This window comes from Solea senegalensis, linkage group LG19 (assembly GCF_019176455.1).
Source record: "Solea senegalensis isolate Sse05_10M linkage group LG19, IFAPA_SoseM_1, whole genome shotgun sequence".
NCBI lineage: Eukaryota > Metazoa > Chordata > Actinopteri > Pleuronectiformes > Soleidae > Solea > Solea senegalensis.
Genome location: NC_058038.1, coordinates 16,617,357 through 16,635,698, shown reverse-complemented (window position 1 = coordinate 16,635,698; position 18,342 = coordinate 16,617,357). Strand labels below are relative to the sequence as shown.

The following is an 18,342-nucleotide window of genomic DNA, read 5'->3' as shown; positions in this document are numbered from 1 at the left end:
TTTTTTATTATTTTCCTAAAAAAAATAAAATAAGGAATGTACACAAAAGCAAGTTCTCTTGATTTATGCTTGTTTGTTTTCAATCTAAAGCTCAAATGTCATAAAGGTGAAAATTACCACAAACAAAAACAAATTATTTTTAATTTGTTACACAAAATACATGGAAGTAAGACTGTTGGCGTTCACTGGAAGATTGACTCAATTGTTTAAAACACAAAACATTAAAAACATTACATGTTGGTAACAATTAGCTATACAATATTACATTAAAATGAATTGTGATGAGTTACAATGTTATTCAAGGACTATATTGCATTTAGTATTTAGTCTAAGCTGTAATATATCAGCCAGGAAAAGCTACTTGTTTACTCTGATGCCACTTATACTCATGCAAATATATTCATTTACTGGTGAAAATAATGATTTGTTTTAGCATTTAAGAAAAGTAGCAAATGAAACAGAAAGTGGGAAAAATTAATAATTACTGAACTATATAACAATAGCAGCACGTATGAAACCGGCAAATAAGCACAGTGCAATTAAAGATATAAATAATCAATGTTTTCTCAATTAAACAAAACAATGAAAAAAAGAGAATAAAGTAGAACAATCACAAAAGTAAAGGTCAGATTATGTAACTCGTTGTTTACTTATTGGCGTGGATGACGCCTGGGTGCCCTCTGGTGGACAGTGTCGGTACACGCTGTGTTCCTCCTCCCCTCTCCGATCAACAAGCAGCCCAGTGATGTCATATGCTGCTGCTGGCTAAACCTTCACAGCACAGAAGCAAAATGGCTGACAGTAAACTAAACGATCACACAGCGTCTGACAGTCATCTAGAGGTTCTGTATGTTTTGTTTACAGATTGAGATCTACAGTCGCGCAAAAAACAATACTCGCCTTTCCCGTTTTTTCTACGACTAACAGTTCGCTCTCCGGTGATGTCATTTCTTATTCAATTTAGCCTTGAAAACCTCGAAGAACTCGCTCGCTAGGGTAGCTACCGTGCTAGCCTGCTAGCGGTAGGTCTGCAAGAATTTTTGCACAGAAGCACTTTATGTCCTGTGTGATTCCCGAGGTGAGTATTGGACACAAACGACGACTTCCATAATGTATTTGCTGATTAGAAGCGTTAGTACATTCCCATCGCCCCACAGCCGCTAACATTTACGCTTCTCGGTGTAAAAGGAGCTTCGTTTGTTGTGCGGTGCAGCGCTAAAGAAGTTCGTGGTTTCATTTGGCCCTGTCGACTGTTTGTACTGATAAACCACCTGGGCTGCAGTTCCTTCACGGTTCCGTCAGTAGTGCTTCGTTGGAAATGTGAAGTTAAAGTTTGTTTGCAAACCGGAGGCATATGGTATGTGGCGTATGTGTTAACTACAGTTAGCTGCGCACAGGTGAGGTTGGTGGCGCTGCTCTGGGTCAGTCCTCCCCGCGAATTCCTCCGGATCGTCGGGGTCAGGGCTCAGCGCTCAGCGGCCGCTGCAAAGTCGACTAGCATCATAAGCTAGTTGTTTACCAGAGTGACGCTGTAAGCTACTCACTCAATAGCAACACAGCTATTCCCAATGGGCCTGTTATTGAAATGAAACCCTGGTCGTATGCTCTTCGTGTGGTTTCCCTCACAATTTCACACTTCCACTTATTGTCAGGTGTCATGACAGCCGGTGTGATTAAGTGAGGCATTGCAAGTGGTTAGTTTACGTCAGCGGTGTATGAAATGATGCTAATTACGCGTAGCTTAGCTCACACAGTCACTGGGCCCAGTGCTATTTACTGCTCTTTGGTATTTGATATCATTTTCCACGTACAGCACCATCCGGTCTGTCTCAGCATCCTGTGTAGCGTGTTTTGTTTTCATCTAGAACGATCTAGCGTAGTTTGGTTGTGAGTCGTGACCTATGACATCACAGAGAGAACGGATGGTCAGTGTCTATTTTCTCTTCTTGAATCACTCCGTAAATACGAGAGATGTGCAGAAAAATCCCAGTAGATCAGCAGTGTCTGAAATACCAGACAATCTGACAGCACCAACCATTACACATTTGAGTCACTTATATCACCTCTCTTCTGCGATTCTAATACTGGGTTTGAACTTCAGCAGGTCATCCTAAACATGTTTACGTGAATGCTTTGAATTGTTGCTATGTGATTGGTTTGGCTAATTGGATTCGTAAATGAACAAGCAGTTGAACACGTGTACCTAATAAAGTGGCTGGTGAGTGCAGACTTAACTCAATTTAAATCACTCTATAAAACACACGAATGTCAGAAATGAACACATCAATGCGATGTGTTATTTTGAAATGGCACTTTAAATGCATTATAATTTCCTCTGTGTAATGTGGTTAAAATGATTGACATTTCCATGAAAAAAAAGTTGAAAACACAGTACAGTAAGTTTGCTTCCTGTGTTTTTGCAGCCTGGTCTGGCCCATTACTTGGTCTGGTACTGATTCCTGACCCAGAGGTTGAAAACCCCTGGCCTGCAGTCTAGTACAGCCAAATTGTACAGTTTGTAGTCACTTGTTTGTTTTCAGCCTGTGTTGTATGCTGGTTGGAATTGCAGTCGTTTGCTGGTTAATGAATTATGCAACGAGAGGCAAGGATACCACAGGCTGTTGTCAAGCTGTCTGCTCCTGGTTAACGTTACAGCCCCTACAACACTGTGTGGGAGACGACATAGCTGTGATCTGATCAAGTACATATTATAAATGTTGAATATAAAATGTGTTTGTGTGTGCATTATATCTCTATTAGAATGCCCTGTCATTCAACAAATACATGTGTGTTTTCTTTTTTCTTTTTTTACAGACTGGAGAATCAGGAAAGGGAACAGTAGTTCATGGAAGACAAGAAAAAGAAGAAAGAAGATAAAAAGAAAAGGGAAACCTCCCAGAAGGTAAATATTGTAATATAGTAGTTAGAGCTGATTTTGTACATAGCAAAATAATTTTGTTTCCATGTCATTACCACTTATAATCTCACTCACTCATCTTCTATCACTTTATCAGACTTTTCCATTTTCTTTCAGTGTCAAAGCTTAAGATAACATTTTTCAAAACTGCTAATGAATATTCAACATCTTGTGTTTTCTGATGCAGTGTCTTGCTAAGGTATCTAGGTAATCTAATAAGATCACACTTTTGTAGGTATCCATTATTTTATGTAGTTAGTCAGTTCACTGAAAAGCAATATGTCATTGTTTGCTTTAGCATCAATCTGCCACTAGCAGAAAATTATGTTCTGTCTTGTACCTGACTCTAATATTCTTCCTATTTTAGGTGCCAGAACAGAGAGTCAAAGGTATGTTGTTGTTGTTTTTTTACTTTAATCACTCATTCACCTGAATTACTTTAATTGTTTGTCCAGTTAGATCATTTAAATCAGCAGTACCCACTAAAGTACTTTAATATCATGTGATGACCAAGAAAATAATTTTTATAGGGTTTCAAGAAAATTTTCTCTAACTTTTCTAACTCTGTTAACTAGTTTACCTACTTTCAGTAACATCAATGTTCTGTTTTCATCAAACATAAATCCCCTCATAATTAACATCCCTCATTATTATTTTTTTTATTTAGTGCCAGAATCAGCCAAGCCCTCCTGTTCCCAGCCCCTCGCCAGCCCAGGCTCAGTGTCCCCCAGCCCTGGCCCTGTTGTCCCCTCATCCCCCAGTCCTGGTGCAGCTGTGGTTTCTGCACAAGTTCCTACAGGTGGCGGGAACAATGCAAAGCAGCGGACTGCTGTGGCCAACGGACAGCCCTCCTCCTCCCCCTCTGGAAGCCAGACCTCCCAGCAGCAGCGATACATGTCCCGAGAAGTTCCGCCCAGGTTTCGCTGCCAGCAGGACCACAAAGTGTTACTGAAGAGGGGCCAGCCACCGTTGTCCTCCATGCTGCTGGGGGGAGGAGCGGAAGGGGGTACAGGTGGAGGAGGTGGTGGCTGGGCAGCCACACCACCTGTTTCTTCACTGGGCACCGATAACCCCAATGCAAGCACAGCTGGAGGCACAGGTGGGTCACTGTCTGGGAAAAAACATCAATTACCTAGGGATCTGTTTTTTCGTAAAGTAACAAATATTCAGTAATCAATTTGTTGACATTATATCAAAAAAATTACCATGGATACATTTGTACGACTGTTTGAAAAACATATGTTCTGCTCAGGAGATAACTGTCATCCACACTACCTTGGTGTTTTAGGGCCTCAAAAGGGAAGAAGTATAAAAAACCTGCTGGCTTCTTTTTTAGTGCTTTTGGTACAAAGGGGCAAAAATTGAAAACTTGTGAGGCGATGATGCAGTTACCTACTTTCAGCGTATAATTGGTTCTTATCAGCTGTGACTGGACTGTCAGTCCTGAATGAAAAGCTCAATTTAAATACTTTCCATCCCGGTGTAGTGCTAATAATATCATTTTATCATACTTATACTTTTACTTTATCATACTACCCTTGTTTCCTTCCAGTTATACTCTTTAAAACCAAGCAAACATTTGCTGAGGAGAGAATCAGCTTCTTGTGTACACTGACATGCATGTGCCCAGAGTACCCGAATGGTCATGGGATATGTTTTAGGGGTGTTGGATGCCTACTACTTCTGAAACTGATATGAAACGCTCATTTGGACACAGACTGTTTTTATCTTAACATGCTGCTTTTTCCAAAGAAGATCTAATAATAATCAATGATCAATATAGTTAAAAATGTATTCAGTAATTGATTAGTCATATATTTATTTCTTAATTGTTGCAGCCCTAATTGTTGTGGCCAATAAGTTATAGTTGGTACTTTTAGTTGGTACATTTTACAAGTTATTGGTTTGTATTTATGTACTTCATCTAATTGTAAAGTAAATAATTCATCTCAATTTTCTTTGTAGATTCATCCTCCCCTTCACCTCCCAACTCCTCATCTTCATTATGTGTCGCTGCTCTGTCGTCTTCTTCTACTACTACAACTTATGCAAATTCCACATGGGGGGCAGGCTCTGGCAGTCAGTCCTCATCTCAGGGCTGCGGGACAGTGATTGTGGATGGGACTGACCTGGAGGATTGGCCAAGCATCCAAAGTGGGGCCAAATTAAATTCTGATGTGGCTGTAGGAGGGGTGCAGGAGCCAGACTGCCCTGGAAACAAAAACAGTAGTGCCTCATGGAGTGAAAGAAACATCCAGCTGAAGGGAGGAACTGGAGGAGGAGGAGGAGCAGCAGGAAACATGGACAATCCTTCCCCACCTCATTCTTCTCCTCTTTCCTCCTCTTCTCCGCTTAATGAATGTGTTCAGTCGAGTGATGTGTGGGGCTCATCCACCTCCTCTCAGGTGGAGGCTGGGTTAGGATCTGCAGCATTTTACAATTCCAAAGTCTCCCATCTTCTACCTGGGCCTCAGGAGAGTCCTGTGGGTGGCAGCAGCAGTGTCTCTGGTGCCAATTTTAACCCCAACATGAACCCCTCTGCCTGGCCTGCCCTGGTGCCAGGTGGGACACCAACGTCAGCTAATGACAGCCTTCCACTACTCTCATCCATTACTTCAGCTTCCTCGTTTTCTGCCAGCACCACTCTTATCACCACTCATTCTCCTTCATCTGTGAATCAAAGTGGTCTTCAACAGCAGCACACTGAAATGGCTGCTGCGGCCAGAAATGAAGAACCGCAGCAGCAGCAGTTGGGAAACCCAGGGTTGGAGCTGGGTTCAGGTGGGGAAGCACGGGGAGCAGGACCAAATCAAGAAGGTGATGATGACAGGGACTGTGGGGTTGCTAGTGTTGAAAAAGAAGGGAGCGGTAACCTTCGTGGCTCTTCGTCTTCCTCCTTAGTTGCCAGTTCTTCTTGGAGATCCATGCCGCCATTGTCCTCTGACTTCAGTGCAGGTCCATCACTGGCAGAGGGGTGGGGTGGAGGAGGGACTGGGGCTCAGGCTCAGGGTCAGGGTCAGGATGGGAATGTGTGGGCCTTTGGTAGTCAGAATGAGAAAGCAGGGTGGGGCAGGGGAAATGAGGATGGTTCAAATACCCCAGTGGTATCTCAGGGAGCATGGGAAGGAGGTAGTTCAGAGGCAGAGTGGGGTGGCACACCAGCAGGTGTAAGTTCAAGCAACTTGGCAATAGGAAGTGGAAGAGGAGGAGATGGGAGCAGCAGCAACAGCAGTAGTGGGGGCAGTATTGGTGGCAGTGCTTTACAGGAATCTGCTTCACCAAAGTTTGAAACTATGACAAAAGCTTGGGACAATCAGACAGGGACGGAGAGTGGGGGCGGGGCAGGTTGGGAGTGGGGTGGAGAAGGAGGAGGGCAGGGTGGAGGCACTGGGGGTGGAGGACCTTCGTCCTCTAGTGGAGGAGGCTCCATAGCTGGAAGCGGTGGAGGAGGCTCAATAGCTGGAAGTGGTGGAGGAGAGAGTGGTGGCAGTCAAAAACATGACCAATCCTCCCCTGTGGACCACCATTCCAAGCAGACCTCCAATGCTGAAGTGGCCTTACTGAGCATGCTCAGTCGATCAGACCTGGACCCCAGAGTTCTGTCTAACATGGGCTGGGGTCAGACTCAGATTAGACAGAATGTGGCCTGGGATCTGGACACCACAGCAGGAGCAGGAAACAGAAGTGAAAGGAGTACTTCATCTTCCTCTGCATTCTCATCAGCAACCACGAACACGACCAGTGGCCGTGGACCAGGGTACCTATCTAACTCCAGTTCACTAACTAGTGATCCATCTTCTGGCAGTCACATGGCCAGTTTAAACTCTGCTGCAGTGAAGAAAGATGGCTGGGATGGTGGTTCTATGCAGTCCACAAGTGGTAGTCACATGCCTGGAAGCACTATGAGAAAGCCATGTCTGCCAGAAGAAGATATCAAGGGAAACCCAGGCAGGGCAGCTGGAGGCTGGGGTGATCTCCCACCTGAAAACAAGGGCAAAGCATGGGGGAGTGAAGAACAACAATGGAGGGATCACAGAGGAGGAGGAGGAAACAGGAGAGACATTGGAGAACAGGGTAGTGACTGGGCTGATGGTCCAGAGAATAAGGGGCCAGGGGGATGGAAGGGTACGGGAAGAGGGGAGGCAGGTGGTTGGGGTGGAGACTGGGGAAAGAAAGACTCTATACCTGGAGGTGGGTGGGGAGATGGACGAAGCCGAGGTGGAAGCAACTCCGATGAGGGATCTCCCTGGGGTAATATGGATGAAGGAGGACCTCAGCGAGGAGGATGGGAAGGTGGAGATGTGGGAGGAGGCAAGTCCCACCAGGACTGGGGGAGTGCCAAGCCTCACCCAACAGCAGCACAGATACCAAACAGCCAAGTGGCACCATTGAAAGCCCCAAATCAACAGCAGCACCAATTACCAGGCCAGCAGCCACCAGGGGGTCCCATGCAAGGTGGGTGGAGCAGTCGGTCCAATGTTGGAGGTGGAGGTCCACCATCTAAGACTAACAACCAAAGTTCAGGCTGGACCTCTGGCCCGATCCCCCAAATCTCTGGAGGTGGTGGGGACGCCCTGGAGCCCAGTGGCTGGGAAGAACCTTCCCCTCAGTCCATCAGTCGCAAAATGGAAATTGATGATGGTACCTCGGCTTGGGGAGACCCAACCTGTTACAAAACCAAGAATGTGAACTTATGGGACAAGAAAGGTGCTGCGCCCAGCCAAAGCCATGGTCCACAGGCCCCACCACCAGGCATGCAGCAACAACAGGCCCCACCACCAGGCATGCAGCAACAACCACCTAGACGGCAGCAGGGGCTGCAGCACAGCAGAGACACAAGCACTCGCAATGCTTCAGTGGGTAAGCAGAGTTTATACTACGGCAACCATGGACAGCCACTACACATCATGAATAAAAGTGTATTTGGCAAGCTACACCCAAAGTAGATTAGGTGTTATTATTTGCCTGCAATTTTTTGTTCTCTCTGTCTGCTATCATTGATGCTACATATAAACTGCAGCAGAGCACGACATTTGCCAATATCAGCCTCATTAATGCTATTGACCCACTTCAATCAATCTCCAGGTGCTGGTATGTGGGGAGGAAGTGCACAGTCTGTGGATAATGGTACATCTGCATGGGGCCAGACTTCAGATGCAGCAACAGGTTGGGGAGATCCAGATGAACCAAGCAAAGCTTCTGGCTGGGGGAACCCGTCACCCAGCACTAGTAAACCTGGTAAGAAGTTTTAAACATTTTTTTAAATCTTACACATTTCAGTTTGAATGGGGTCCATATTTTTTCCAAAAAGGAATTCCAGAGAGGTTACTGCTGACATGATAATCACCCATCTGCTTTTTATAGCTACAGGTGCCAAGTCAGTGGAAAGCTGGGGTGGGAAGGGTGAGGGCTCTGTTGCAGCCTCCCGTCACCCAAGCTGGGATGAGGAAGATGATGGTGGTGGAGGCGTCTGGAACAGCACTGGCTCCCAGGGAAGCAGTTCCTCTTTCAACTCTGGAGGCTGGGGCCAGACTCATGGGGGCAAGAGGGGCAACATCAAGGTGGGGAACAGGAAGATTTTATTTATTCTTTTTCTACATTTTATATTCAGTGATCCTGTATACTGTTATTGGTGAGTTTTATTTGATTTGTTTTGATTGACAATTATATTTTGATTTCTTTTCTAAAGAGTGGTGGTGGGGACAGTTGGATGAACCCAGTTTCGCGCCAGTTTTCAAACATGGGCCTTTTGGTAAGATAATTGTCAAAAATGCTCTGTAGTTGTAATGCCCCATACTGATAATGGTGGGTGGATTTCAAGTGATGCCTTTGTCACTGTCCAGTGAATAACTGAAGCCACTAAACAACTTTCTTGTATCGCAGGGTGATGACCCAAGTGATGATAAAAAGATGGAAGACAAAAGAGGAATAACTGACTATAATGGAGAGATGCGCAGGGGAGGACGAGGCGGAGGAGGTTATCGCCTGCCTAGCTCTAAAGACATGGGTCCTGGTGACATGGGGCTGTATGGAGAAAAGGTAGGAATTTGTTTTGTTTTTTTTACTAACCTTTATTGGTTAAGCTGCGTTTCCTTCAAGCCGTTCATCTCCCATAGTACGGTTTAGAATGGTAAACCCTGATCCGGCCATTTAAATAGCTCTGTCAGCTATGTAAATGGTATCAAAATCATACTATTGTGACGATAGTAAGCCCGCAAATGCATGCTGAAATTATTTGTTACATAACAAACACAAACTGCATCAAACCCTCTCTTTGACATAATGCATGACATATTATATACGGCACATTTTGTATTTATCTTTTTCCATTGATATCTGGAAGTGCTGATTCTCTGTTCACCACTCAGAGTACTGCTGTGTGTCAGGCTCTACCCTTGAAGGTGCTGGACCACAGTGTTGTATACCCCAACAGAAGGGTGCTTAAAAAGTGGGATAGTGTGTGTAGTGGTTATTTTGGTGCCCTTCACAACTTTGGACAATGGAAAAGCACATAATTGCCGAACATGCCAAACTATGTGGCTTTATTCTTTTGTTTAATTTTATCAATAATCTGTTACCATTATGGGAAAACCTTAGTGTAACTGCAATGTGATGATAAATAAAATATTAATTATTACAAATACAGCTGTAATCATTGTATGGTTTATGTTGAACTCCAGATGGGTGGCCATGGAGTGTTTGTTGGCGGTGGAGGGATGGCTCAGCCTCGAGGGATGCACCAACCTGGCATGCATCCACTGAACTCCCAGGGGTTACGTGCTCAAGTGCCTCATCAGTTCCTGTCTCCTCAGGTCTGTTGTCATCCAACTATGATATTTTTATCATGATGAATATTGTATCCGGGAGACTTGAACTCCTGCCCTTATTGACACATTTAACCATACTAACCCCCATCATAATGTTGCTGATGCTGCATATCTTTAAAGTTGGGCAAAGCACTGATATGTTTCTCTGGTTATTTCACTTGCGTATTGTTTTTTTGCGCCTGCTAGCTGTTGAAATGAATAATTTATTGCCTGACTACCCTGTTGACTGGCACTTTCCACACTTTCCAGTGTGCATACAAATTGAGGTCATTGAGCTGTTCAGATATAAAATAAATATGATGCCGATCTCTGAGTAAAGTAATATTCACATAAATTAATATGGACATTTACCAGTATCATAGAATTTCTTCAAAAGCAAAATACAGCAACGGAAATTGTCACAATTTACTGGAAAGATGAAAACCTGTATAACAAAAAGAGCCCTCACCTTCATGAGGACTGGACGATGTGTGGGAGTGAATAGTTTTTCATTTTTTTTATTTTATCCTGTCCACCAATCACCTGTCTCATTAAGACATTTGTAATAAACAACGTTCAATTAGTGGAGTGTCCCTGTTACTCCATCAAGTGCCCTGTATCATCAGCCACATATAAATAAATTCCTGTGATATTCAGGTGCCAGGCCCTATGCTGAAGCAGATGCCCTCCCCTGGTGGAAGTGTGGGTGGAGTGGTTGGAGGAGTAGGAGGTGTCGGCAGCGTTGGAAGTGTTGGAGGGGTCGGTGGTGTCGGTGGTGTTGGTGGAGGAGTGTTCCCACCTCAGATTTCCCCACAGCAGCTAGCAATGCTCAGCAACATTTACCCCCACGTTCAACAATTCCATCTGGTATGTGCCTAAATTAGGGCTGCACAATATATATCGTTATCTTATTGTCATCGCAAACTTGAACTGCGGTAAATGTAACCCCCACATTCATTAAACAGTGGCATGCTCCCGCTGTTAGTACTAGGCCTCACACCCCACAGCGAACAGTGCAGTGCCTCACTTCTTAATTTTTTCATTAATCATTTGGATCAACGCTAGCTTCAAAACATAAGAAAACATGTAGCTTGTGCTCCATGAACCGGGTAACACAGCTGTGCTGCAGCAGAAGCTGTGTCCGTGAAACACACACCGCGGCTGTGGGGACTTCCTTTATTATACATGTAGTATACTAAAGTACTAATAACGGAACTGAGCGGTTATGAGCGTCTACTGTGCAGCTAAAAAGAAAATAAAAAGGCGCTCGTGCATGAACATCGTTGAACAACTTTGTTAGTCTTCTCACACATACACCGTCATCTTCACTCCTCTTACCGATCATCACTTCCTTTTACACTGGCCTTCAAAATAAGAGGCACTGGCTGCGGCTGCAGCAACTTCCTGTATAAACCTTTTGCACTTGACAATAAAAATAGATCACAATAAAATGCCCCCTTTTTTTAATCTAGTTTTTTTTTTCATTTATAATTTATCTTATTTTTAACTTAGTTTACAGAATATTAATACATAACAAAACAAATGCTTTTAATTTGTTTCTCTTAAGCAAATGATATTGTCATTGCAATATTCATGATTTCCTAATATTGCGCAGCCCCAGCCTAAGTCATGTTTGAGTCATTAAGACATTAAGAATATTTTTATTTGCATTGTCATATCTCAAATTGGTGAGCTGCAATCTGTTCGGGCTGTCACGTTTTTTCGAATTTCTAATTTATTTCGAATTAAATTATTAAACGATTAAAGTGTTGCATTCGAACTGTTACTATGTGTTTGAAGGTGATACATGCAGGGCGCGTATATGGTTTCCGTATCAAATGACGGCGTCAGCTGCAGCGCGCAACATGCAAGTCTACCGAACATGAGGAAGACTGGACTCTCTCCTCTCTGAGATGTATATTGCCTGTCTCCTAAATACCTGTGTACAAACTCATCTGTGCATTGTTGTTATCCTTAGGTAATGTAAATAAAGCGCCAAACTCAATCCCAAGTTCACAGACCTGTGTTTCTATAAAATATCAGAAATTAAGCTGTCTCAATTGGCTAATGGATGTAACATTTTTGCATTGAAGTTGAAGGTTTATTTCATCCCACACTACTGACTGACTGCTGTATGTCATTAATACTCTAACACTAGCAGCACTTTTAATGTAACAACTATTAAATTGTTCATAAAGTGAAGAAAACTGTTATGTTTGTGGAATATTGGGTGGAGTGTGACGGCGGGTTAATTCAAACAAATTATGGGTCATTATAAATTTGTTAAAATGGAATTTTTGCAAAAGGTTACAGCCCTAGTGTCTGCATGTTAATATTGTCTTATATAAGCTATGTTTACATCCATGTCTTTATCACTTCTGCCCACCACCTTACAGGCTTGCCAGCTCCTGCTACAACAGCAACAGCAGCAACAACAACAGCAGCAGCAGCTTCTGCAGAACCAGAGGAAGTTCCCTCAGCCTCAGCCTGTCAGGCAGCAGCCTGACCCACAGCAGGTGAGCACAATAATGTTCTCCACACCATTCAGCACATCTTTTCACAAGTTGTTTGGTTATTTCTTATTTAAGACTCAATTTTGATAACCACTTATTTTGTCTTATTTCATCATCTAGCCGTTCTCCTGATTCTTATAATTATATGACTTTTGTTTGTCTTCCTTAGCTGGCAAGGATTATGGCTATCCTACAGCAACAGAGACAGCATCAGCAGGGTGGCGTTGGAGGAGTTGCAACTGGAGGGGGGAGCTCCAAACTGTCACCCTCTCACCTGGGAGGAGGCCTCTCCAAACAGCCCATGGTAGACCCCATCTCACATCCTGGAATGGGAGGGCCTCTATCAGACCTTCATACCAAAACGCAAGGGATGTACTCTGGTGAGTCAAACTGACTGAAATCTGTTTGGCTTAGACAGATTCAGTCATCTGGAGAAGTCGTTATAAATAAAACAGGTGTGTAAGGTTAGAAACATGTGGATTACGTTTTGTGGTCTTTCTTGGTCAACTTATGTCAACAAATCAACAAAACGTAATGTGCCCTAGGGTAAAGGTATAGTTGGCAAATGGGTATAATTGGTGTTAAGTCTGGCCTCTTTGCAGGGCTTGCCCCTGGGGGTAACCTGTCAGGACTGGAGCTTGGTCCCATGATGTCAGGAATGAAGGACACAGGAGGACAGCAGTCCCGCTTCAAATGGATGATGGAGGGACACTCCCCAGCTCCCTCGCCCCCTGACACAACGCTTTACAAGAATGGTAGGTTAACAGATCGTACATAACAGGATATTAGCTCACTTCCGCTGACTGCTGTCAATCTGGTGAATGAACCACTATTAGCCAAAGTGATAAGAAACATATTCATGTCAATCTGTTTGATCTTATTTATCTCTTGTGTGCTATTTCTGAAGGCCCTCTACCCAGTGCTATGAAGATGAGAGGAGGATCCCCATACTCCCAGTATGAAATGCTAGGCAGCGATGGTTTAGGTATTCCACCACAGGGCTCTACAGACAACTGGCACCGAACTCCTGGTAGTAAAATGGGGAACAAGCCTGCTACATCCAGCTGGCCTCCAGGTGCGTGTGACTTGGTGCTTACTACCACAGGACAATCAGTCTGCATCACAGAGGGAAAAAAAGAAACAGTTCTTTTTAAAGTCAGGTTTAAGGGGGTTGTATGTAAAATATGTTCAGCAATGACACATTCAAAAGGTTCTCTACGATCACAGTTTGAACATTGAAGTGTGTGATTTTCAAAGTTTCTGAAACACAGAAGGAGCTGCATTTGCCCCGACATTGAAAGCTCATCATTTCAATCATTCACTTTTTCAAGTTTTGTTTGGTGTGATTACAGAGTTCCAGCCTGGTGTTCCCTGGAAGGGAATCCAAAGTAGTGGAGACCCTGAGACTGACCCCTATATGACCCCTGGTAGTGTTCTTGGCTCCCCGGGACCCCCAAGCCTCAATGACTCTGACCACCAGTTACTGCGAGACAACATAGGTATTTATATGAAAACGTGCTGCTTACATTAGGTTCACTTGCATTTATTTTTTACTTCCAAAAGCTTTGGTCAGAATATAGTCAACTTTATTATTTATGATCTAGTTAGAATTTTTTTCCTCGCCATATGTGGTTGTTTGAAGGTTTGACACTACTTCTCACAGTCTGTTGGCAGTCCAGCTGTACCTTGGTTGCCTTGACCTATTTATCACAAGGTGTCTAAATAAACTTATAATGTTTTGCAGGGCCAAACCCCTCCCTCAACACCTCGCTGCCTTCACCTGGTGCCTGGCCCTACAGTGCCTCAGACAGCCCCCTCAGCAATGCACACAGCACAGGTACTGTATTCTTTCTTAGCTCTTCAAATGTGGAGTACATATCTTTTTAAGTCCTGACCAATGTTTGTTGCATTCACAGAATGCTGATTAAGTCTGCCAGCTCCGCACAACTCTATCTCTGTTTTTCAGTATAGATGTGTTTATATCTCATGTCACCCGACGGCATTCCTGTTTTCAGATAAAGTATGCAGCATACAAATAATGTTGCATAATTTCTTTTCATGAAAACCAGATAGGGGCAGAATCAACAACAAAAGTCAGCATATGGTACACATATTCTTAATCTTTTGAATCTGTGTACCTTATGTCTGCGATGCGTCTTACTGATGTACAAGTCATGTCTTTTCTGCAAACGCAGATGCCTAAGTAGTTGTGTCCCCTTAACCTCCATGTCTGTGGTGTGTTTGTCAAATCTAATTTCCCCCGTTTCTCCCACCCTCTCCATTTCCTCTTCAGGAAAGTACTCGGAGTACAAGCCCAGCTGGCCCCCAGAGCCCATCGGACAAAACAAGTTTTGGAAGACCAATCGCAACAGCTCTCAGCTGCCACGCCCCCCTCCTGGCTTAACTAATCAGAAACAGGCCTCACCCTCCCCATGGAATAGTGGAGGACCACGGTTGGCCCGGAGCTGGGGAGGAGGTGGAATTAATCAAGAGTCGAGATTTGGACCAGGTACTGTTTACAGAGAAACGATTTGATCATTTCGTAACAGTTTTGTCTTGTACTTTTACAGAACTGTTGAGTGTGCGAAGATCCCAGTATTCAAGTTGCTCTTATGTAAATATTATCATCCCAAATGTGAAATTTAGCTCCTTGCTAATTCTTTCCTTCTTTTCTTCTCTATAGGCTCAGCTTGGAGCGATGGTGTGGCTTCCAGAGGCAGCTGTTGGTTGCTGCTGAGCAACCTGACTCCTCAGGTAAGGAATGCTTAAAAAAAAAAGTGGGACAGGTATAGTGGAATGGTCAGAGTTTGCTGCAACAGAACATTTATAATGTTCAACTGTGTCACCATGAAAAAGCTTAAGTGGTGTCGAGTGAGTGTGAGCTTCATGTTTAAGCAACGTAGAATGAAAATGTTTCAAAAATACTCGTCAGAGTTTGTATCCGGACACATTAAACCTCTGTGCTCATTCATCTGTATTCCCCTATCATCTGTCTCATGCAAATTAGACAGACTAATGCGTGACCCATCTGTAATTGGATTGTGAAGTTGGATGAGCCATTTAATCAATTAGAGTCTGTACAAATGGCACTGGAGGGACGCTGCTCTGGGAAGAGCACACCAAATATAAATATGCAAAAACTTTTTTTGTGTTTTTTCTTACAATATCTATTTGGTTTTAGTTGGTAGTCTTTTGTAGAACACGTGTATCTTGTAATTGTGGCAAAATAAATCCTTTTTTGTACAGTCTAAATAAATTCTCTCTACAAATAGTAGTTAATGTGTAACACTAGTCTGTCTTTGTCTTTATAACTGATGACTAAAGACTGTGAACTGCCACTCAATTATTGTCACATTACACAAATACTCTCATCGTTTGCAGTTGACCATTATTCTTCTGTCCCTGCAGATTGATGGCTCCACACTGCGGACTATCTGCATGCAGCATGGGCCCCTGCTGACCTTCCACCTTGGCCTGACCCAGGGCAGTGCTCTGATACGCTACAGCAGCCGACAGGAAGCAGCCAAGGCCCAGGGTGCACTCCACATGTAGGTTCATTTACTAAACTTAATAATCTATGTTTACATGTGCAAATTTTCTTCATTTTTTTCCCCCCAAAATTGTGAGGACCATGGATGGAATCGAACCCGGGTCACTGCAGTGGGCGCTTTGCCTTACCAACTGAGCTATCCAGCACTAAAATATTTTGTAGGAAATTACAATGTAAAAATAAATAAATCAGATAGTGATGTGTATGTATGCATCAAATGTTTAATCAGATACAATTATTTATTAGTGTTTAGTAGAAGTAGATATAGTTTCATAGTAATAGAAAAAGCTTCTTTTTGGTCTGTATTGTAAACAAATGCTATTGTCACTACTTGCTCTCTGCTTGTCTCCTCACTGCACTGATTACATTTCCCTCCTCTCTTACATCTGTGACTGTTGATTCCTGTTCTGTCCATGTAAACATTGCTGTTTAACGTGCACCTGTTGACCTTGACTTGTAACTTTTTCTCAGGTGTGTTCTGGGCAACACCACAATCCTGGCGGAGTTTGTGAGTGAGGAAGAAGTTGCTCGCTATTTTGCACATTCCCAGGCTGGAGGGGCAGAGGGGGCCAGCTCAGGAGGGGCTACGACTGGTGGAATGCAGGGCTCGTCTGGTACAGGCACTGCTGTGGCCAGCAGTGGTGGGAGTTCCCCAGGGATTGAGCGGACAGCAGTGGGCACAACTTCAGGTGGAAATGGTGGAGGTGGAGGAGGAGGGGAAAGTGGAGGAGCAGTCCTAGGCAGTGTGAGGTCCTCCAGCTCTGGCTGGCAAAGTCTTGATGGTACAGGCAGTTCTTCTGACACCTCATCAGGTCAAGGTCCTGGACTGGGGATATTTTCTCAGTGGAGCACGAACGGGTCAGGGGAGGGAGGAGGAGTTGAGACTGGGAGGTCTGGGCTCTGGGGGGGCATGACCGCTGGATACCCCAGCAGCAGCCTGTGGGGGGCACCACAAATGGAAGAGAGGCACCAAATGGACAGCCCTGCTGCTTTGTTGCCTGGTGACCTGCTTGGGGGAGGAGCTGATTCCATCTGACGAGGCCCTTCCATTTGTACGTGTAGGTTTGGACACACTGATACGACATACACTGGGTTACACATGTACTTACTATAGCACACACACAAACACATTTACATGGTATGCATATAAATGTACTACACATATACCACATGTGCATACATATACATTGTATGCATATTGATGTGCACACGTAAAGCAGAAATGTGAGACATGCTTACACACATTCTTGTGGCCAGACTTAAGCTATTATATAAACAAATGCAGGGACTGTTAGATGTGTATACAGCCTTTTTCCACAGATGAAGATTTCAACTGCTTAGACTTGAAACCTGAAAAAGAATGAAAAGTCAGTTGGTCTGAAAGACTTGACTGGATTGCTATGTGCTTAGTAAATAGGGGACTTTTCAACAGATTGACATACACATGCACACACCAAATACAGACAAGCCTTCAGACAGTTGGGCACTGTAAACAGCATTACCTTCATCGTATAAGAGAACTTAAAACTACTACATGATGTGAGGTTAAAGTGCACAGTTTGTATTCACGTCCCCTCAACAATGGAGACCGAATCCAAACAAATGCAAGCAGCTCTGATTGACAACAGAACTGTATCTTACTGTGTATGTTAAATTTGTTTTTCTGTTTTTTTTGTTTGTGTGTATGGTTTTAATTTTTGAACAGTGAAAATATTGAAAAATGTCATTGTTCTGTTTTCAAAATGCTGACCTCCTACTGTTGTATCTCACGCACTCTCTCACTCTCTCTGTTATACTCTCTTGAACATGTTTGTTGCTGTTGCAGTGATAAATGTTAAATTGTTGGCAGTTTGGGGCTATGTTGCATTTCTCCATGTGTCGATACTGCGCGCAGTATCCTACATACATGTGTATGAGTGAGACTGAGACCAAGTAAGTGGGTTAAACCACCACAGTTTGTGTGTCCGAGTGTGAGAATTATGTGTGTGTGCATGTTAATGCCTGTCATTATGTGGGCAAGGCTGCTTACTATACAGAAGGTCTATACAAAAATGTGTTTGAGTGCATTTGGTATACTGCTGACTGTGTTAAGAAATATTGGCACTAATGCTTTTTTCTCATTTGAAGTTGTTTATTTTTTTTTTTAGCAGACATGTCTTTTTTATTGTCCAACCTGCAATAATAAAAAAAAAAGAACATTTTAATGACACAAAGAGCTGAAGGCATATGCGTTAATATAAATGGACATGCCAAATCTTATCAAACTGTGTGCAGTGGGAGGGATGGGTGGGATGGGTTGTTTACAGATGCAGATTAAGAGTTACCGTACGTTTTTAATGTTCTGTTGTTGTGTATTCGTTTTAAATTAAGACAGGCTTTAACACTCCTGTTCAGTGTTTTCGTTTTGAGATTTTACAAATGAAAAATTTATTTAAACAAATGAGAACAAGATTAATAAAGATGAAAGTATTGGCTTCTACTTTTGTCCTCGTGCTCATTTCCGCATCGCTCGCCGTGTATTTGAGTTCAGTTTTCTGAAAACATGTGGGGCTGCCA

At 43.4% G+C, this 18,342-nt stretch overlaps 1 protein-coding gene across 4 annotated transcripts; it reads left to right on the top strand.

Annotated features, from left to right (window-relative positions):
- The first annotated feature begins 762 nt into the window (after window positions 1-762).
- LOC122785197 (trinucleotide repeat-containing gene 6B protein-like) lies at window positions 763-18,265 on the top strand. Of its 4 annotated transcripts, XM_044050903.1 has the most exons (22): window positions 779-842; window positions 965-1,078; window positions 2,815-2,902; window positions 3,285-3,306; window positions 3,585-4,016; window positions 4,883-7,777; window positions 8,003-8,155; window positions 8,282-8,478; window positions 8,607-8,669; window positions 8,801-8,956; window positions 9,598-9,729; window positions 10,381-10,590; window positions 12,120-12,239; window positions 12,406-12,616; window positions 12,839-12,991; window positions 13,144-13,311; window positions 13,589-13,735; window positions 13,981-14,073; window positions 14,530-14,745; window positions 14,920-14,990; window positions 15,645-15,784; window positions 16,258-18,265. In XM_044050903.1, exons 3-22 carry the CDS (start codon window positions 2,846-2,848, stop codon window positions 16,820-16,822), a joined length of 6,201 nt encoding a protein of 2,066 aa, XP_043906838.1. In that variant the 5' UTR covers window positions 779-842; window positions 965-1,078; window positions 2,815-2,845; the 3' UTR covers window positions 16,823-18,265. The 4 variants fall into 4 exon arrangements, with proteins under 4 accessions (XP_043906842.1, XP_043906838.1, XP_043906840.1 ...); XM_044050905.1 differs by lacking the exon at window positions 965-1,078 and having other exon boundaries at window positions 786-842; XM_044050904.1 differs by lacking the exons at window positions 779-842; window positions 965-1,078 and adding an exon at window positions 2,233-2,701.
- The last annotated feature ends 77 nt before the right edge of the window (window positions 18,266-18,342 follow it).